The following is a 21,502-nucleotide window of genomic DNA, read 5'->3' on the forward strand; positions in this document are numbered from 1 at the left end:
GTTTCGTCCTCCTCGACCTCTCCGTCCATCAACAGCGTGTCTTCTTTCAATCCCCGTTTATCCATATCCAAAGCCGAAACTCATTGCAAACATTTTGTTCATCCGTTTGTCCGAGGAAATACAACACCAGCAACTCTCAGGAGTCACTACCTTTAGGCTACATGAATTGTCATGTATACAATATTGAATTAATTTAAATTATTCATTTGAATTTAGGACTCCTAGTTAGTCTAACATGTGAAACAGCATAAAAATACGGCAGTCAAATAATCATTATAAGAATAATACCAATATGTACCGGTAGGCTACACAAACATGTCGCGCAAGTTCGTCTGCTTGCCTGGTACGAGTCATCTCTTTAGGACTAGCAATATTGGTATTTCCATAACGTACGAGCGAACCATGCATTATGGCCACAAATAAAACCCTGATTTTTCCTTTCAATACGTCAATATCACAAAGCAACACGTATCGGCTTGTATGCTGTAATATGCCAATCAGTGTTTTAGGCGTGTTATTGAACTAATTATTGAATTAACTACCTTGCACACAAAAAAATCTATTATAAAAGTGAAACAACAAATGCAGACCATGACAACATTTAAGAAGGTCACAACTACGTTGTTTATTTCATGATAACTGATACAGGATAAATGTTATACATTCTTTTTTTAACACTGATATCTTGCTTTTATTTTCAATGTCAGTATGCAAAAAGAAGACAAAGTAAAGTAAACATTTTGGTGAAATCAAGACTATGATACATCATTTGGATGTTTCATACCATTTGAACCAATTTTTTTAAGGACTTATTGTCACCCTAGATAACTTGTTTAGATTCGCTACTACACAAAAAAAAGGAGAAAAGAAAACCACAAACAAAAAGAATAAACCAAATGAAAACATCAAGAGCTGGCTGACAGCAAACACCGTAAGAACCATATAATCTTTAGATGCATCGATCAACATACCCATGTAAATGCACTTATAAAATACAGAATCACTGTTGTATCTATGCACATACAGCAATACTGCAATTACTAGAGTCGTCCACTTTGTACTGTGCATACAAAGAGACAAAATGAAAAGAGCTGGACACATACGTACACACATTAACCGTATCTCTCTGTATAAACACACATAAACCGACCATCCGACAAGCAAAAGGCTCTCTGGCGTTGAAGCTAAAAACTACGATGGACTTAAAAAAGAAAAGAAAAAATAGAGTAAAGAAAAAGACATTCACATTTCCAAAACAAACTCCATGATTTTTCTTTTCTTCTTCATTTTTTTTCTTCTCCTAATCTCTCCACTGTCTGTGTGTCCATCAGTCCAGACAGCTTGTAGTACTGATTGCCGCCAGAGAAGGGAGGACGGTCTTCCATGTTGTGGATGGTGGTGAAGAGCTTCTGTGTGCTGTCCCACCGCACCCGGGTAGAGGGACGGCGGTGGGGGTCTGCACACCCGGCACAAGAGACACCGGTAAGGGCAAAGTTCACCCAGGCTGGGAGGCTCTCCCATTGGTTCTCCCGTTCTCACTCTCCACTGGCCCCTGTCGGCTGTGCACTCATTCACGGACTCCCACTCCCACCAGGGACTGGTGGTGTTACTGGGGCTACAAGAGGGGGGGGGGGGGGGTGGGGGGGGGCTACCTTGTCGGAGGACGCCATCTGCGGTCGGTGAGTCCGTCGTGCGTCTCGGGAGGAATTACATTGTAATTCTCTCCTCTTCCTCAGGGGGGGGAGGAGGGGGGAGAGTGGGAGTGCGGGGAGGTGAATGAGTGAACGCCTTGCGGAGGTAGGCTCGAGAACGCCGCCTGCGAGTGTTTAGGTCTGTTCGTAGTGTAAGAATGTGCGCTCCATGCAGTCCTTCCCATGTGTGTGTGTGTGCGTGCGTGCGTGGGTGTGTGTGTGTGTGTCCGTGTGCTGATGTTGTCATGTACTGTACGTCCCGTCTCTCCCCCTGGGGGGGTCCTCAGGGCGAGGCTGGGGGTTTGCTCCCGCTGTAGTGCACCTGGTACCTGTTGACCGCCTGGCCCTTCAGCTCCGTGGCCACCAGCAGGGTCTTGCAGGGGATCATGTCCTCCTCGTCCTCCCCCATCAGCCAGCGCTGGACCGAGCGCTCCGCCGACGGGCTCACGTGATTGGCCAACCAGCCCTGGTGCCACTTGTCGAAGCGCTCGTGCTGGGTGACCGCCACTTTGTGCTGCGACTGAAGGAAGGAAGAGAGAAGGAAAGGCGGTTAGAATAATAACGGTGGGGGGCTGAACGGTGTCACGGTGGCTGAGGAGGGGCTGCTCCCGGCGTAAAAGGTACCGAGGGTCCGATCTGTAAATGTTTCGCATCTCACCTGGGAGGCGTCCTTGAGCAGGATGCCCCGACCCTTAAGGTCGAGTTATGGTCGGACGTTTACGCAATGACTACGCAGTTGCTTCGACAGAGACGTGAACCTGCTTTGGTTCCGCGTCGGGTTTACATTAGCGGACCAATCACAGCCCTTTCTGCTGCGCCGCCTCGACGCAAGGATAACATTTTTAGGAGGCGCACGTCAGGCCCTTGCGGTGCGACGCAAGGAGGGTTCCGCAAGGACGTAACGGGCACGTGTTGCGTTGACGACGTCCAACCATAACTCTACCTCTACCTGCTCTCTAACGACATGCATTTGATTCACTGTCAGCTGCTTCGGATAAAGTCAAAGGACTAAACGGTTAACCGCGATAATAGATTCAAAATGAGTGATCGGAGCGTCGGCGAGTGAGTCGAGTCCCGTTGGGGCCTCTGTAACTCACCATCCTGGCCTTGACGAGGGCCCCCCGGCGGTACATGTAGTCCTCCGAGTTCATGACGAACACCATCTTGTGGGTGTTGAGCTTGAAGCGGCAGTCCAGGCTGCCGGCGTTCTCCACGCCCAGCTGCCGGTGCCACTCCCTCCGGCAGCGCATGGCCTCCACCTGCCGCACCTGCCAGCGCCGGAAGTGCCGCAGATTCCTAGTTGGGGGGGGGGGGGGGGGGGGGGGGCAGAGGAGGATGACATTCAGGGTTTGGGTTCAGAATTACGGCACTGTCTTGCAAGCCCCCTCCCCTTCATCTCTCAGTCAATCAGGAACTCGTGCATTGAAACAGGAGTATTATTGTGCGCAGTAGGTGTGCGTGCGTGTGTGTGTGTGTCCCCCTGGCTACAGTGAAAGAGAAGGTGTCCTCAATGGCCAAGTAATTTGCTGATATTACAACCATCACTCGCAGCTTCCTAAACCACATCAGGGCAGACTTCATCGATCCATCTTCCCACGAGGATTAGTTTTATGGCGTCTAATCTTCAAATGTTGTTATATTGATAAACTGTGTTGCTCATTTTTATACCGGTCTCTCTCTGACTAATAAATGATCAAATATGACCCGACTCATCCGAAATTGACTGACCTAGATTATGTCATGGTAAGATGATAATGGTATGAATATATATATGAAAAACGTTTTGATCTTCAAAAAGGCGATCCATTCTGCAGCATCAGCCCCTCTCAAGATACATGAAAGGAGTGGAGGACAGCTAATGCCATCCAGATAATCTACACAATAGAAAATAGAAAATGGTTAAAGCACATGCTGTGCAGTCTCCCTGGAGTCCAAACTCTCCTCAGAGAGAGGGGGGCGTTTTCACCTCCAGGGCCTGCAACAACTCCAACACAGACAGAGGCTGCTGGAAGTAATTGAGGGACAGTACTACCATCCCCTGCTGCTTCGTGGCCCTCCATGGCACAGCTCTAACCCCTCCCCCTGATTGGCTAATCGGTAGGGGTGTGACGAGATCTCGTGCCACGAGATCTCGCAAGATTAAACTCGACGATATTACCCGTCGCGCTAAAAATCGGTCTCGCGAGATTTGTGATTTATCCAAACTTCTATTTGTCGCCTGTGGGGGCAGTAATGCGCCTTTGCTACATCTAGCCTGCCAGAACCTAAAGAAGGAGAAGGAAAAGAAGAGGAGGAGAAGGAGGGGAAGCAGGGGAAGCATCGAAAGCAGCCATAAGCTGTGTTCGAAATCGTTCCCTATCACGGATATAGTGTACTATATAGGGTGCTCGCCATTTTGTAGTGGTGTTCGAATTCTCAGTGGTTAATTTCATGCACTATATAGTGCACTTAAAATACCCAAAATTTGAGTGTACATACGATGTAGCCTACATGTTACTCCCGTATACCACAGTGCAATGCGGTCGTGTTTTTCCGGAGGAGAAGAAGAGGCTGAATAACCGCAAAAACGAATACATTTAATCAAAGTACATTTTGGGTACTTTGATTTGGTTTTGCACATAATATTGTTTGCACTTGAAAAAAAGAGAATTATTTAATTTAATTTAACTTTTATAAATTTTAGTTTTAGTTTCAATTTCATGCATGTACAGTGTTATAATAAAACATTTCAAAATGCATGCGCGACTTGGTTAAATAAATGTCTGTTGGTCCAGTCATATATTTTGTCATTGTAGTTTTCTTAAAATCTCGTCTCGTCTCGTTCTCGTGAACCCAATATCGTGTCTCGTCTCGTCTCGTGAGCTGAGTGTATCGTCACACCCCTACTAATCGGTGTGCTTGGGAAGTGGACAGTCCCTCCCCATGCCTAAGGAACGGCCCTGTACCTAGAGATCGAAACTCTGCAGCATGGAGTGAAGGTAAGACTGATCCATGGATTCACTGGAGCTGATCTGGAGGAAGGAGATTCAAGGGCTGGACCTGATTGACCCAATAGGAGCGGGGCATCTTGGGACACTGAAAGGAAGCGACTCTCCCCTTTACCCGCTATTTCAGGCTGTGCTACTTACCCTCCCATGAACATCCCCAGAAGTGAAGCGCTGAGGAAACCCTGACTCAGGAAGAACCTCTCTCCTGCCCCTCTACCCTTTGCCTGCCCCCCCCGCGCGTTAAACGATAGACCCGTGTAGCACAACCATGAAACACAGCTATGATTGCGGTGACGCATGAAGATCAAAGTCCTGAGGCCTGTCTCAAGACGGATCCGTTCTCTGGCTTCAGGGAGCTTAACCCATTCGTGTCAAAGGCATTATTCGTTTGAGTTTACACAACACTTTCTCTTTTTTCGCCAAAAGTGCGACAGGTTTTTCCGAGTGTTTTATGGACTCCTACCTCGGCAGGAAGACGGGCTTGAAGAAGTAGCCGTCGGCCTGGGAACACAGGCTGGACTCGGCTCCCACAAACTGCTCCATGTAGCTGGAGAGGCACTGCATGGGGGAGACAGAGACATTAACATTTACATTCAGCAGACGCTTTTATCCAAAGCGACTTACAACGAGTATATTTGTCAGAAGAAAGAGAGACAATATATATTGCTGTCGGTACAGTAAGGATGTTCAAGTGCCAAGCACTAACATTCGTTAGACATGTTAACCCATTCCCGTAATAGAACAAATAGGATAAGATGCTGCACGATGCTCAGTACTATTTCTAAGTGCAAGGACGTACAACAATAAGTGCGTACATTAAGTACCAGGACATACAAACATACAATAAGTCCATACATTAAGAGCCAGGACGTACAACATACAATAAGTCCATACATTAAGAGCCAGGACGTACAACATACAATAAGTCCATACATTAAGAGCCAGGACGTACAACATACAATAAGTCCATACATTAAGAGCCAGGACGTACAACATACAATAAGTCCATACGTTAAGAGCCAGGACGTACAACATACAATAAGTCCATATGTTAAGAGCCAGGACGTACAACATACAATAAGTCCATACGTTAAGAGCCAGGACGTACAACATACAATAAGTCCATATGTTAAGAGCCAGGATGTACAATATGTGTGTAAGAGGTGTTTAAGAGTCACGTTCAGGGTGGTGAATACCAGCAGACGCGCCGCACCCACACAGGCGGTCCGCGGGACGTACCTGTACGTCTAGCGGGTCGTCCGCCTGGGCCTCCTCAGTGTCCAGGAGCTCCACACTCATGGAGACGTGGCCCTTGTCCTGGACGAACATCACCTGGGGACCACACAGACGCCGCAGCAGCCAGCAGCAGCAGCAGAACCGTCACCTCAGTGCCCTCTGGCGGAACCAACCGCTCCAATCCGAGGCCAACACTCCTCAGATCGTTTCAGTTTCGTTTTGGTTCGGGAAACCAAAAACCAAAAGCAAAAGCCTACGCTGACCGTTCCCTCCCAATGGGGATGAGATCGTGCTTTACGTCGATCGCTGCTGAGATGAATGAGGGCCGAAATAAAAGTCTACATCGATTTCAAGTACATTCCTTCCTTGTTTGTTTTGTTATTTTATCTGTTTTATTTTATGTTTTGGATCTTGTTGTATTGTATTTCATCTTGTAATATCTTGTATTGCATTGTTCTTATTGTCTTGGATGACCTGTTCTTATTGTTAAGCACTTTGTAACTTTGTTTTGTAAATAACTGTTTTGTAACTGTGCTTTATAAATAAAGCTATTATTAATTCCAACCACTGAATCCCCCTCTATTGAACGTGTCCTAGTGCATCATCATAACACATGAATCATCTGCTCTCACCTTAAAACAGTTCTCCTCGGCCATGACTCTCTCGGCCTTCCACTGGAAGCTGGTCTCCCAGGCCGACCGGACACACTGGGAGGACAGGTTCCCCCCCGCAGCCCCCCTCTTCCTCTCCGCCAGGTACAGGTCTGCCACCTGCAGACACACCTCGTCGCTCACCAGGTGCTGCAGCTGCTCTCGCAGACACACACACACACACACACACACAGACACACACATACACAAAGTCATTAGCATAAAAGGTGTAGGCTGTAGCCTGTGTGCAGGGTGATGTCCTCTTACACACCAGGGTTGACATTCAAGCCTTGTTTATACTTCTGAATCTCTCCAGGGGTCTCTTGTTAAAAAGGTCAACACGATTGTCTTGCTTGTAATCTACTAAGCACGACTTCCGCTTGCTTCCCTGTCCATCATGTTACATCTGCTGTTGGCAACGTTTGTCCCAGCCGGTTTGTAACCGGTTCCACTGCAGTTTAACACGGGTGAACTGTTGAGTGCGTGCATAATAAAAGCCTCCCACCCAGCGCTCGTCAACCTTGAGAACGTTTCACCCTCAGATCTGTCTTTTCTGCTCGGAGGATGTTTCGACACAAGCGATTTAATTTAATAATTTTATCATTCAGCATTTATTTGTAAAAAAAAAAATAGGGTTCCTTTAAACTACCCTTCTTAAAGAAAAATGTATGCACACCTTACATTCGGTACTTTACGAGCTGTCAGTTAAACGCGTTATTAACGGCGTTAACGCAAACCAAATTTAACGGCGTTAAAAAAATTAACGCGCGATTAACGCAATTATTATTATTTTTTGGCTCAAAACAAAGAAGCAGTAGCCTGACTGCTATGTTCAAATGACATTTGTTTAAAGCAGTCGTTTAATTGCACTATAGGCTATTTTTTTGTATCGTCCTGTTTTGATCAGTATATGCCAATGTTGTTATCAATAGAAAATCATTTGCACAAGGCAAGCCGATACACTTCACCATGTTGATAAGAGAATTAAAATGAGAAGAATTATGGGACAAAAAAATCAAGGGATATTTAGCATAGAAAAATAATTTGCGATTAATCGCGATTAATCGTGAGTTAACTATGACATTAATGCGATTAATCACGATTAAATATTTTAATCGCTTGACAGCTCTAAAAAAAATCCTTTGTGCTTTCACAAAACTTTTCTGGATGTATTCAGACGGTCAACCATGTTGTAAACAATTGCTAATGTCTCTGGTGTAGTCACATTTTCCACCAGCATAAGCATGAAATAATGTTTCTTTGTGAATCACTCTATTCTCTCTTTCAACCACCAAGGCCTGCATGCCAGATCACTGTTAATGTGGCTGCGTTGGGGCTGTTTTGTCAACACATTCTTCTGACGGTGCCTGCATCATTTTTGCCAGAGGTCTCTGCAAAAACACTCTACTTAACTGTGCCACTCCAGGGCCACTCACACTCTGCGGCCCTGTGTAACATATTTGTAGGCGCAACGGCATTAACATCGCGGTGGTTGTGAGTTCAATTCCCACTGGGACCACCGATACTAAAAATGCATGCGTCATAATTCCGCTAACGATATATATTCTCTTCTGTATTATTTCTTGAGCTAAGCGAGATGAGCAAGTGCAACGAGTGCACACGACGCGGGGTCCGTTCCACCGTGGGCCTACCTGACGGATGATGTTGTGGATGAGCTTGTCGATGGTGAAGCCGATGTAGGCGTGGATGGTAAACATCTCCCTCAGCGTGTCCTCGTACTGGCTGGACTCCAGGTTGCCGTCCAGCAAGCTGCGCACCATATCCAGGAAGGCCGGGTAGTACTCCTCCAGCTCCACCTCACCTGCGGACAGCGGCACACACGGACTGCGTTTAAAACAGAGTCCCGCTGCAGCAGAGCTAGCCCAGCAGGCAATGGTCATGGTGAACGGAACGCATTTATGTAGCGCTTTTCTAACCGGTGGCCACTCAAAGCACTTTAAGATCATTGCCTACCATTCACCCATTCACACACCGACGGCGATGTCAGCCATGCAAGGCGACAGCCAGCTCGTCGGGAGCAGTTAGGGTGAGGTGTCTCGCTCAGGGACACCTCGACGCTCAGCGAGATGGAACCAGGGATCGAACTAGCAACCTTCCGGTTACCGGCCAACCCACTCTAACTCATGAGCCTCCACCCGCTCCAACTCTAACCGCCGCAGTAGGTTCTAACACATGGCGGACTAACAGTACCACGGTGCGATGTGTCCACAACAGCACGGTTATAAAAAGAGATTAACAAGGAGCCCGGCTTCTGTTTGGAGATAGAGAGTGCCAACAGATGGCCGGGGCAGTAACATTTACATCCTTTTCTCTCAGGTGCCCCCTGCCTCAGCCTCGTTCTCCCCAAGTCCCCCGGAAACACTGTACTCAAATGTCACGAGAAAATACTGTGTTCCTGGGACAGATCCGACGTCGAGACTTCTAGAAATTGTATATTAGTTTAGTCTGTTAAATCCACAGAGGGCGGTGAAAGAAGGACCCCTCTGGAGCAGGTTTTCCAAGCCCAATATACTGACTATCAACATTACCAATATTTGAGGCCATTTAGACATGGGCAGGAAAGCCTGGTCGTCCAATTATGTCTTCAAATACAAGAAAACGGCCACCAAAAGCTGTTATCATTTTGTTGTTAGAAGAGAGTTTTAACAATGTTTGTGAGCCATGGAAATTGTTCAATATTTTTCGATATCCGGCTCGTTGCTTCAAATCCCCATTAAGGAGGATGAAACGGACACACTCGTTTTAACCATAAATGTTACCAAAATATGATATCAGCTTTTGAGCGTATTATTGCTTAACAAGATAAGATCTCGTGACGTTTAAACAAAAATGAGGGCCACCACCTCTATTAAAACATTGCTCGCTCAAGCAACACTCTTTTCCCAGACAACTGCAGATATGTCGCTCAACTCATTTTCAATCTCTTATTTCCTCATTAGGTCGAACCTCCCCCATCAGCGACAGGGAACTCTGGAACCCAGCGTCTCCCGTACTAAGCGGACAGAGTTCAGTATCGAAAATTGGAATTGGAAACACTTCATCTCCGACCTACATGCGTTTGAGCTGTCAAAAAACATGGATGCTTAACTACTAGAATACGAATGTATTATTATAATTATAAATGTGAAAAAATAATAATCTTCATAGTAAGTGAACCTGGGCCCCCCTGCTTGAGCTGCTCCCCCCGCGACCCGACCCCGGATAAGCGGATGAAGATGAGATGAGATGAGATGAGTAAGTGAACCGACTATACATTGCTGTCATTGTCACAGAACCCTTCAATAAGCGGCTAATAATCGGCTGACACTCGAAGTTCAGGAAACGGTCAGGAAAAAAACAATGACATGGGGACATCTCTATAAGCGTGCGGAGCGGCGTCGGGCGTACGTACTGGGCTGTTTGAGGCGCAGCTCCATGGCCAGGTCGCAGGCCTTGTCCCGCCGGCCCTCGGCCAGCAGCAGCCTCTCGCGGCTCTGCTCGGCGCGGTGCGCCAGCAGCTGCCGCTCCGCCTGCTGGTACACGCGCAGCAGCCGCGAGCACAGCGTCTGGTGCAGCCGCAGGAAGAAGTACCAGTTGTTGTTGACGAAGAACAGGTTGTACACGCCGTCCAGCTCCTTCTGGTGCTCCGCCTCGGGGTCCCGCAGGTCCACCTTCTCCGCCGGCGGTGGCGGTGGTGGTGCCGCGGCGGTCTCCATGGGGGAGGGGTCGCTGGGGTCCGTGGTGGTGGTGGTGGGGGTGGCTGTAGTTGAGGTGGGGGTGGGGGAGGTGGAGGCGGCGCACGGGACGCCTCCCGCAGTGGGTGCCGCGCCGCTGGCGGCGGGGGTGAGGCTGGGGGAGGGCTCGCCGTCGGTGGGCTGGGAGGGGCTGCAGCGTCTCCGCCGGGACTCCCCGTTGAGCTGCTGGGGCTGGGCCGCCAGGGTCTGGCTCCCGGGGGCCAGGGCGCCTCCGCCCGCCGCCGCCGCCGCCGCCGCAGGGGCGACCGCGGCACCGGGGTGCCCGAGGCCCGCGCCTCCTCTATCCCCGGCGCCCCGCTCGCCGGACGCCGCCGCCTCCTCCGCGTCGGCCTCCTCGTCCGTCCAGTCCTCGGTGTCGCTGAGCTCGCCGCGGCGGGCGAAGAACAGGTCGGGGACAAAGTGCTGGATGATGCGCTTGATGTGCTCCTTCTCGTCCTTGTGGATGGCGGGCTGCCGCTTGACGTGGTAGATGATGAGCGCCGCCGCGTCCTCCAGGATCTGCTTGTCCTCGTAGGTGAACACCATGTGCGGCTCGCTGGCCAGGGCGGCGCCCGAGCCGTTGCGGCCCTGCTGGCCGACGCCCCCCTCCTCCGTGCTCTGCTCCTGACGCTGAGGGGGGGAGAGAGAGAGAGAGGGGGGGGGGGGGGGGTTAAAGAGAGGGAGGGATGGTTCAAAAAAGGAAGTGTAGCTCCCCTCGTGAACATAAAAGGATTTGATGAGCCAGCTATTTATTTTTTTTCACTAATCTGAATCCAGGGGGGTAAATGGGTTTGCGTGAACCCCCGGGACACGAAGCCTGCTTTGACTATTAGCAACCAGGTTATGCCCTCGTCTAGAGTGGGCGTCAGTTCACAGTGGATCCGGAGCAGCAGCAGCACTTGTGCAGGAAGTACAGCATGTGGCTCATGTTGAAGGTTGCTAGTTCGATCCCCGGCTCCTCCTACAGAGTATGAGCAAGACATCTCACCCCAACTGCTGCCAACGAGCTGGCTGTAACCTTGCATGCTTGAGACCGCCGTCGGTATGTGTATGGATGGGTGAATGTTAGGCAATATTGGAAACTGTTTGAGTGGCTAGAAAAGCGCTGTATTTATGAAGACCATTTACATGCGTGTTAAAAATGCAAAGATTGTTGAAAGAATAGCTGAAGCGATATTGAGTCGGTATTGGGTGTGCTCACTTTTTCACGCCCTAACTCTTATTGGTCACAGATATAGAGAACCATCCTGATGAATTACTTCGACTTAATCCAGCATGCAAAACAATACTTCTCCATATGGTTTCAGGCATTCCTTTGAAATCTACATCAGCAGGTGGTTTTTATTGTGGATGTTGTTTTTGTTAAATATTCCGTAATTCAAAATGTGACCAAACCCGTACGCCGCTCAGCGAGACATTCACCTCGTCATAAACACTCTCGATCTCGTTCAGAAGGCTCTTTGAGCGAAGGGCCTTCATGTCGTTCTGCTTGAAGTTGACCCCCTGGTGGTCCAGGGACTTGAGGTAGGCCTTCTCGTACTGCTCCCTCCAGATCTTGTTGAAGCCTTGCTGAGCCTCTCTCCACTCCTCCTCCTTGGCTTTCAACCTGTGTAGGAGCGAGAAGACGGCCGGGTTGGAAAACACTATAAGACACAGGCCACCCCACCCCACACACCTCCTTCTTGGCTTTCAACCTGTATGGGAGCGAGTGGACGGCTGGGTTAGAAACACCACAAGACACACGCCACGCCAACGGCACCGGCTGCTCCAAGAAGTGCGAGGACATGTTGCGTTCTGATTTGCACTTCGGTGCATTATCATAAGCACACATTGTGGCTTATTGTGAACAGGCCTTTGTGTGAACCCGTGCGCGTTTCCATATGCACAGCTGCTGACTAACGGCTTTCTATTAATAAAGTGCTTCTGATGATGCATACGTGCGGACAATCTGCTTCGGAAACAACAAAGGCTCTTTTATTTCATTGTCTCACTGAAATGAGCCCGGTATTTTACAATGTCAAATCATTTATTAATACCTTAAAAAAAACATGGAAGCTGCACCAAAATGTAACTTCTGTTGCATACATTACATTACAGTAGAACATTAGATGTCCTTGCCTTTTCGTCAATGGATCAAACTTAAAGAAAAAATCCCATGGCTGGATTTGAATGGTGGGTGAGAGACTTTTATGAGGAACATAACTTTGAACAAACGTGATACCTGCGGTGAAAAGGTTACACAGTCCAGGTCTGGTATTCAAACCAAAGATAGCGTCTCATTATCCAACCATGCTGCCACCCAGATCCTTCACTTTGGGTTCTTTGGCCCAAGACTAACAGCAGAGCTGATTAAGAAGTCCTTTTATTCCTTCATTTATTAAAAAAAATAAAAAACATGAACCTGTTAAGAGGACGCATAACATCACACGAGGATTGACAAGGCGCGTCTGCTGACCTTTTCAGGACCACAGGCACGGCGGTGATGGGGCTCCTCTTCAGCCCCTCGATGATCTCCGGGGCCTTGTCCCCGTAGATCCGGTACACGGCCCGGCGCTGGATCACCTCCGACGTGCCCCCCAGGCAGTCGTCCAGCCGGAAGCGGTCCTGGTCCTCGGGAGACAGGCGCGTCAGCTTCTTCTGGACGCTCTCCAACACCCGGATGGTGGCCAGGTTGGTTTCCAGGACCACGTCCAGCTAGGGGGGGAGGGGGGGGGGGGGGAATTAATGCAAGGAATCACCGATATGAAAAGGTCTTTTCGACCTCTGTACATTTAAATTTAGCTGTTATCCGAAGCGACTGGCAATAAGTACATTTGTCAGAAGAAGGAGAAACAACAGTATATCGACGTCGGTACAGTAAGGAGGTTCATAGAACCAAGTACTAACTATTGTTAGGTTAACCAATTCCAAGAAGGATAAGAATGTGGTTGTAGCAGTGCTACCTTTCCCGGTATTAAGGGAAGGCTTACAAAAGAGTGAAAGTAAAAGTTGAGCATGGCTAACCACGTAGCACCGAAAGGAAAAACTGGTCCTCTGGCAGGCGCCCAAGAAGCGCTGAGAAGGACGACGTTGTCGTGACATGCATACCTCAAACCTCTCGTCTTCGCAGCGGTGCAATTGCTCCTCGTAGGGCGTCTTCTTGGAGCTGACGAAGGTGGAGTCCTCAGACCAGGAGGGGAACGATACCCAGGTGTCGTTCAGCACCTACACAGACACACGCACGCAGACGCACGCAAACGTAAACCTCAGAGTCAAAAGTCCTCAAAAGAGGTAAAATGCGATCTCATTGAGTAATAATAACAAATGCAACGCTTTGTTCGAAACCTATTGTTTTGAAGGAATTGGGTTGTTCCACTTGAGAAAAACAGCATGTCCTTCTAGAGTCTTTTTACTCCAATTGCTTTGTCCGTGTTGCACTGAGCGGAGCCAGTGTGGTTATTGCAGTGGGGCAAAGAGTTATTCTTCAAGTCAAGCATGGACCAGGGAGCAAGACTGAGATTCTTTCCCCGGGGGATGTGCAATGCCGTTCAACATCCAAATTAGTCCTAATGCTATTGTTGGTATTTAATTAACTGCCAGACCTATTTATTCAATATATTTTAAGTGAATCCTCCTGAAAGTGGTTTGTTTCCGTATTTTGGATAGTAAGTTGGTTTTACTGGTACATTCCATGGTTTCCTCAAGTTAATTATCCTTGCTCTTTATTGAAAATGACAAGCTAATTCGGTTAGAGTTTGAGCCGTGTGATCTGCTCCAGAGCACCCCCCGCTCCATCACAGGTTAGGTTAGAGGTGAGGTGGGAGACTACCTCTCTTTGTGCCTGCAGCAACAACTTCCGTCATGCAGCACATTGGTTTAAATAACTGTCATCCGTGTTAAAATGACGAAAAGCACTCGGGGAACTTGATCGGCATCCAATCCCAATCACATCAATAGAGCCCCTTGCTTCCTACTTGAGACCCCGTGCGGGTAAACGGTGACCTACCTCCTTGCAGATGGCAGTGCGCCCGCTACATTTGGGCTGCTGGTAGGTCTTGGGCAGCGCCCGGTAGCTGGAGCCCAGGCGTTTGCAGGAGGCGTAGTCCACCTCGCGGCCCCCTCCCCCTTCCATGTAGCGATCGGACAGGCCTGATGGGCCGTGAGCGAGCTCTTTGTCCCCGAGGAAGGACTTGAACTGGCTGTAGAGTTCCGGAAACTTCCTGCATGGAGATGAAACATTAAAGATGACCTTATGATGCGTCGATATAAAAAAAAAAGGGGGCGACCGGGGGACCTCACGATTATATGGGGTCAGTATGAATATAAATAAAATGTTCATTGCACATTGCCGTACCATTGAAAGAAATACTTCGAGTGCTTGGTTCGCTCAGAAAATGATACAAGATGCTCATAATACCATAGAGAAATCCAACAAAGCAGTATGCTCAGCCTTGCCTGCCCTTTACTGCGGTAATATCACCGTGCCTCTTTTATAAGCCCTTAGACAGAGGTGTTGGTGCATTCTCCACTTTCTCAGAGGCAATATAATTACTGAGTCGCTCCTAAGTCGGCCATCACATGCATCGTTATCCACCATCCAGTCGTTCTCCCGTCTAAATGCTTCTCAGTGCTCTCACCCCAAGAACGGAGTGACCAGCTGCAGCAGCTCGGCTCCCGAGACCACTTCCTGGTTGAACAAGGCGATGCAGCGCAGGAAGTTCTCGTACACTTCCTGGCTTTTGAACAGGCGGCGAACCTGAGTGTGAGAAAACCGAAAGAAAAGGGGTAAAAAAAAAAAAGCAATCATTGGTAACCTTGAAGAGTGCATTCGGCGAACGTGACTAGATAATTGAAGACGACACATATCGGGAAGGGATAAATTGAATTTGTCAAAACCAAGAATGAATGCATGAAATTCACCCACATTAAAAACTTTTGAGTTGGAAAATAATGCCTCACCTTGTCAAAGAAAGTGAACTCGCGCAAGACTCCATGTTTTCCAACCGAGGCAAAGGACTGATCTTTGGTACATGAATACTTCATCTTTTTCTGAAAAGTAAAAACACAGCCAAAATTATTATCCTCAACTAATTTCGATGAAGAACCAAAAGGAGGTTACTTTCCCTGTCTATGCTAGTTACAGTTCGAGTCACATCTTTTGCAGTGTAATGTCACACTTCGATTGCCTGGGGATAATTTCATTGTATTCCCGAATTACAGGAAATTCCCTTATCCCAGTCAGTTGAAGACCGGCTTTACTGGTACTGTTGCGCTATACCAGATGACTCAGTCCAACTCAAAACGTAAAAATGATTGACCATGAGGATTTTAGCAGGAGAGGTGCACCCACACAATGGGATTTTACACACAAGGTCTGCGACCTCCATCAGAGCCTCAACATCATTGGCTCTGAGGCACTGTTGCTTAAGACAGGCTTACGGCTGCAGGCTGTCAATCATTGCCCAGATGGGAAGGACCGAAACAGCACAACGTATTGGCTTTAGAATCGGGGGAACATAATTCTTCAGTGTATATATCTGAGTCTTCAAGTCCACTATTATTAAACAGGTGTGTTCCCCATTAACACTTTCATTGTGGTAAGTCAACTCTTTATGAAACTAAGAAACACACACACACACACACACACACACACACACACACACACACACACACACACACACACACACACACACACACACACACACACACACACACACACACACACCTGGAGTTGAAGCAGCAAAGCACATTCACTACAAGGTTTAACAATACCGAGGTAGCTTTGCACATAAACATGAAACATTTATTTTTTATATGGCTCGGATACCTCCATTTATTTCTGAAACCATGATCAAATCCTGCAGTGCAGTAATCATATGGTGAACTTAACGATAACGGCTACTTTAATATGTGTGCGGGCATAGCAAGCAACTCAGTGAAAAATGCATGGCACCAATGCTCCATGGTACTACAACTAGTATTCCTCCATGGTTCCTCGTCCACTGTGTGCCGTACCTTGAGCAGCGGGGTCATGTGCGTCAGCAGCATGGGCCTCGGCCTCTTTTTGCTCTGTTTGCTCATCATGTCGTCTTCATCTGGCCTCTTCAGAGGCTCCTTCCCCCCGGTTAGGGAGCTTCCTGTAAACTGTGGCAGAGGAAGTAGACGGTGCTTAGTACATGGGGAGGATTTCAACTGGTGGATCTGTCTCTGAAAAATGCAGTTTTAGTCACCTTTAGACACCTTTTGTTAATTGAATCAAAAACATTACTAGAAAGTAAAATTTTAATATGAGTCAGCAAAAGAATGAATACGATTATTTTCTAAATAGTAGAAAAGTAGAGGTATATGTCATTTTAGTGAGTTTTTTTATGAGGGGGGAGGGGTTCTCCATTTGAAGCTACACACAATAAAGCTATAGTTCCAATATTTACATTTTTTTTTTACTATTCCTCAACCAACAAGTCGTGTCCATACTATCCATACGTGTATATTATTTTTCAGACGTTATCTGAAAAAATCGAAAAAACTTCCACTACTAATGGAAAACGCGGACTGTTGTTGTGAAAGTAAAAGCATATTTGCAAACAATATACGTGCCCCATCCCCAGCGATGTAAAAAAAATAAAACAAACAAAAATAATTGACACATTTTCAGTTTGCCACGCTAATCGTTTCAGCGTCAGCGTCTTTTTCCATCCCGGCCAACATGACAACATTATAATTAGATTTAGGGTATTTAGCAGACTCTTTTATCCAAAGCGGCTTACAATATGTACATTTATCAGAAGAAAGACAATATATCGCTGTCAGTACAGTAATGATATTCATAGAAACCAGTGCCAAGCACTAACATCGCTAGGTTAACCCATTCCCCGTACGCAACAAAGACCGCTAGGATAAGATGCTACACAACTTCAGTAATACATTTATTTATTTATTTTTTAAAGTCCACTGACCAGAGATCTCTTGGCGTCGGGTAAGAACTGTCCGAACTCGGCCAGCAGATCCTCCTGGCCCTTGAAGAGGCTGGCCACCTTGGAGAACACTTCATCCTCCGTCATCCCGCTGGTGCCCCGGTTTCCCCGCCCCTCCTTCACCTCCAGCTGCTCCTTCTGATGGGGGTTCAAATAACACGCATTGTAAAATCATTGCCCGTTTTTTATTAACAATTTACTAATTTTTGTAGGCACTTTAAGCCATCGCAATTTACTAGTTCCATCCTGGGCTCTTGCTAGCTTAGTGTCGAGGGGTCCACGAGCAAGACACCTCACCCTAACTACTCGCATCGAGCGGGCTATCGCCTTGCATGGTTGACACCGCCGTCGGTGTGTGAATGTGTGTATGAATGTTAGGCAATATTGTAAAAGCACTTTTAGTGGCAACTGCTTAAGAAAACCCTATATAAATGCATTCCATTTACATTATTGGATTGCAATTAATGAGCCGGTCAGGCATCTGACTCAGGGATGCCTCAAGGTAGCCTGCGGATATTTGCATTTTAACCCAGGGCCCTTAATTGCTGGTAGTCAAATATACTGACCAACGCTGTGCTTTGGTAAAACACTGTTTTTTATTACTCAGCACAGACACACCTGCATAAAGAGATATCTGAGTATACACGGTTGCACGTGACTTCAGCTCACCGTAGCTGTCAATACCTGGTATGTATGCAGGATCTCCAGGAAGGACCGGTAGATCTCCGGGTGGTCCAGGAAGCGGTTCTTGATCTTGTTGACGTAGCTAATGGCGCTGTCAAACTCGACGGGGCTAGCTTCTGAGGCAGGGGGCGACGCCGAGGTGGCGGACGCTTGGCTCTGGCCGTCTCTGGCAGCCAGCGGGAGGGAGAGTCGGCTGGGGGTGTCTGGAGTGGTGGCTGCGGCGGCGGCGGCGGCGGTGGAGGAGGAGGAGGAGGTGGTGGTGTTGGTGGCGGCGGGGGCCGAGGGGGACAAGGTGTCCGATGGGGCCACCGTGGCGTCCGTGCCCTGGGTAGAGCCTGCCTCGGTGTGGGCTGCCGAGGTACTGCCAGATGGGGTGGCGGACGTGGGACTGGAGATGGCCTTTCCATGCTGGGTAGCCTGGGTGACAGAGAAAAAGGGATGAAGAAGGGTTAATCACAGGGCACCCATTGCACGGTATGCAATGGGGGTGGTTATTGTGTCGCCCAGCAGAGAGGACTCTTAGTTGAGTCTACCTATAACTAACCATCCTTGAGCAAGACACCCAACACCTAGTTAGGGAATCGCTGCAAGTGAAGGAACATTATTCACAGAAAACGGTATGGCACCATTTGGTTTCTTTGAGGATCATAACTGAACTTTAGATGGCAACAGGACGTTTTTTTATGTTACCATTATGTTTAGATAAATATGTAATATTCTCTTTATGGTATGTCAGGTGAAGCTACTAAATGTACAAATAAAAAAAGGGATATTATTTAGATCTATGCTAGATCTAAATAAAAAAAACAGGGAACATTAGAGTGTGCACTGACAAGGAATGTTTCTGGAGAAACTTCACTGGGCCATGTAATGTGTCCCTGTCCTACGTTACTGCTAAATGTCAACCAGTCCCAGACACAAGAGGAGCATTTTCACACAACAAGTCAGGCACCGTACCAGATGATTCATTGTTTCCCGCATTAATAGTGCTCCTCAGAGTAGAGCCTAGGCCCATTAAAGCTGTGGAGGAACTCACCTGGGTCGAGAAGGGAGACTGCAGGAAAACCATGCCGTTCTTGGGGATCTCTATCCGATACCCAGGTGGTAGGAAGGCATTGAAGCCCAAGACCAGGTCTGGGTGCCCATGGAAGAGCTGTGACACACGATTTATCACCCCCGGTGTATCGATGCTATTGGAGAATGGGCAGAGTTTTCAGTTTATTCTTAGTGGTGCAATGTTTTGGAGAGGAAGTCATTTAATTCGATTAGCCACAATGTAGTGTATAAAGAAAGAGTGTTTCAGAAAGAGACCTAACTGACAAGATATGAATCAACTCAGATAAAGCCTTCTATATTTAACACTAAGGACACAATGCTCCAACGAAAGAAGGATATGATAAATATTTTAAAATACATATTTTTATTCTGTATACTCTACTTGAATTGTTTGCACGTCATCTTTTAGTCAAAGCATCAGGAAAATATTTTACAATGAGTGTCATGTTGAGCGATTCTCTTGAACAAAGGCAATGTTGTCTATGTGCAAATGATAACTACCTCTGTGATTTGAACTCCTTCATGATGTCGAGAAACTTGTTGTATATTCCAGGGTCATTTCCAAATCGTATTTTGACTTGGTCCAAATATGACAAGGCATCTTCAACCTATGAGATCGAATAAGAGACACAAATAGAAATCAACACAAGCATGCCAGTACCGTCCAAGCAGAAGTGATGTCAGTCTTGGCTTCACTGCGCGGTTTAACATGACAATGGCATAGCAACATTTCAGCTGTCTCCTGAGAGTTCATGTCTGATAACGTTGCCACCCCGTGTGTGATAACACAGGCGATTGAAATTCTAACCACGGTGGGGTAAAAAATATGCTTTATTGTATTTCCTTCATGCCATTTGCAAACGGAGCAAGTACCGACAACTACACATTCGTTTTGTGATCCATTGACAAGTGACGCGACGCATGAATAACTACAGTAGCGTTACCGCCGAGTAGCGCAATGGAAAATATAAATAATCAAACAAAAGTGTACACAAACAGCACTGCGCTTTTGTCTTGTGTGCGGTGGCTACGACCAGAACCACCACCTTAACCCAAAATGAAAACGTTTACACACACACACACACACACGCGCACACGTATTTATCCACACACACGTATACACACATACACACACACACACACACACACACACACACACACACACACACACAAAGCATTGTAATTAGAAACCCACGACTGTCGAGGATTAGCCTAGCCTACGCTTGTCCAAAACCAGTGATTTAACAATAACTACCACAACAGCTGCCCGTCTTGCAACGACTACATATCATTACAACACGTATTATGCATAACGTTACAGTCTCACAAGTCAACAGTGGCGCGCTGGCTAGTTGGACTAATGGGTCACTGTCACTGGGTGTAGTAATAATTCCAATAAGCGTTTAATGAACCAGCTAACCTAATGAACTAGTCGTTTGGAGCTAACCCAGCTCGCGTCCTCCACTTTGTTCAGGGTGGGTGAAAACGAACAAGGGGGAACTTCGAACAGGTCGGAGTTAGCTCACGGTGGCTACGATCCACAATGTGGATAGGAGAACAGCTACGATGTGTGTGTGTCTCCACGGCGATGACTTCGGCTCATTATTTCAATCTTTCCCCCGAGTCTACCCTTCGTTTGCTCGGGGTATTTAGCGAACGATTCACTTTTCGCAGGCGTCCAAGCTAACTACTGTTAGCTAGCCCTTTGCTTTTACACTTGGCACTGTGACTCGGGAGAGAGGGAGAGAGAGAGAAAGCCGCAAATACCATGCAACGATCCGAGCAACAAAATGGTTCTGACTCCGAGAAGGACTTTTCCCCTTTCTCCCATTCGCCCCCTTACCTTCAGTTTTTGGAAGTGTTGTTGTTGCACTTGCTTTTGTGTCACAACGTAAGGCTTGTCTTGAATTTGGTTTATTTGCTTCGTGTTGCTATGTGCCTGTATCTTCGCCATTATCCCGGCGACAGGAGGCTTAAAGCCACTAACTGTTACCACAACTTGACAAGAAGGAAGCTTTGGTCTATCTCCAGTTGTTGGCTAGCCGACAAATCTCCCCTTTGGCCGGGGAGCCAGCCTGCAAGCAACGTTTAACGCTACTTGCTTAGCTGGACAGTCTCCGCACAACGTAAAGACGGAAAATCCACCAGAATGGAGGTTAATGTCAATCACGCTACTACTCGATGCGACTTTGATGGAACGTCATTATCGCGGAAAAATAATAGCCGATATCGAGCCCCGAAAAACGAAGGCTCCGAAAACAACCTTAGAGACAATGGTTGCAGATTGTCTTATTTTAAATAACTATTGACTGTCTCTTTAAATTCGGCGGTAGAGGTCTGTCTTGGCGTCCGGAAGCCCGAGTAGGAGTAAAGTATTGTACTGCGCAGCCGCACAGAGAGGCGGAGTCAACTTCACAAGACATTCAGGTTGCTCCACACCCCCTTCAATGCTACAAAGAAACGCTACTCCATCAAAAAGCAACATTTAGCCGTTCTCTTAGTCTTAACCCA

General features: G+C 47.4%; 1 protein-coding gene across 2 annotated transcripts; it reads right to left on the minus strand.

The window, feature by feature from the left end:
- Positions 1-600: 600 nt before the first annotated feature.
- sin3b (SIN3 transcription regulator family member B) lies at positions 601-21,370 on the minus strand. Of its 2 annotated transcripts, none has more exons than XM_060067817.1 (19): positions 20,835-21,370; positions 19,493-19,599; positions 18,972-19,125; positions 17,936-18,352; positions 17,234-17,389; positions 16,293-16,421; positions 15,237-15,326; positions 14,915-15,033; positions 14,284-14,497; positions 13,386-13,502; positions 12,754-12,992; positions 11,721-11,904; positions 9,977-10,928; positions 8,217-8,386; positions 6,547-6,720; positions 5,918-6,010; positions 5,142-5,236; positions 2,789-2,987; positions 601-2,211 (listed from the first exon to the last, which is right to left on the minus strand). In XM_060067817.1, the coding sequence occupies exons 1-19, from the start codon at positions 20,943-20,945 to the stop codon at positions 1,975-1,977; spliced, it is 3,957 nt and encodes a 1,318-aa protein (XP_059923800.1). In that variant the 5' UTR covers positions 20,946-21,370; the 3' UTR covers positions 601-1,974. The 2 variants fall into 2 exon arrangements, with proteins under 2 accessions (XP_059923800.1, XP_059923799.1); XM_060067816.1 differs by having other exon boundaries at positions 17,921-18,352.
- Between the last annotated feature and the right edge of the window lie 132 nt (positions 21,371-21,502).

Source organism: Gadus macrocephalus, chromosome 12 (genome assembly GCF_031168955.1).
Source record: "Gadus macrocephalus chromosome 12, ASM3116895v1".
Taxonomy (NCBI): domain Eukaryota; kingdom Metazoa; phylum Chordata; class Actinopteri; order Gadiformes; family Gadidae; genus Gadus; species Gadus macrocephalus.

Excerpts from the sequence above, each read along its gene's own strand:
- sin3b (XM_060067816.1), bottom strand. The coding sequence starts at position 20,945 with ATGGCGAAGATACAGGCACATAGCAACACGAAGCAAATAAACCAAATT. Across the intron at positions 13,503-14,283 it reads GCACTGCCATCTGCAAGGAG|GTGCTGAACGACACCTGGGT; the intron begins GTAGGTCACCGT and ends GTGTCTGTGTAG. Across the intron at positions 12,993-13,385 it reads GCGAAGACGAGAGGTTTGAG|CTGGACGTGGTCCTGGAAAC; the intron begins GTATGCATGTCA and ends CTCCCCCCCTAG.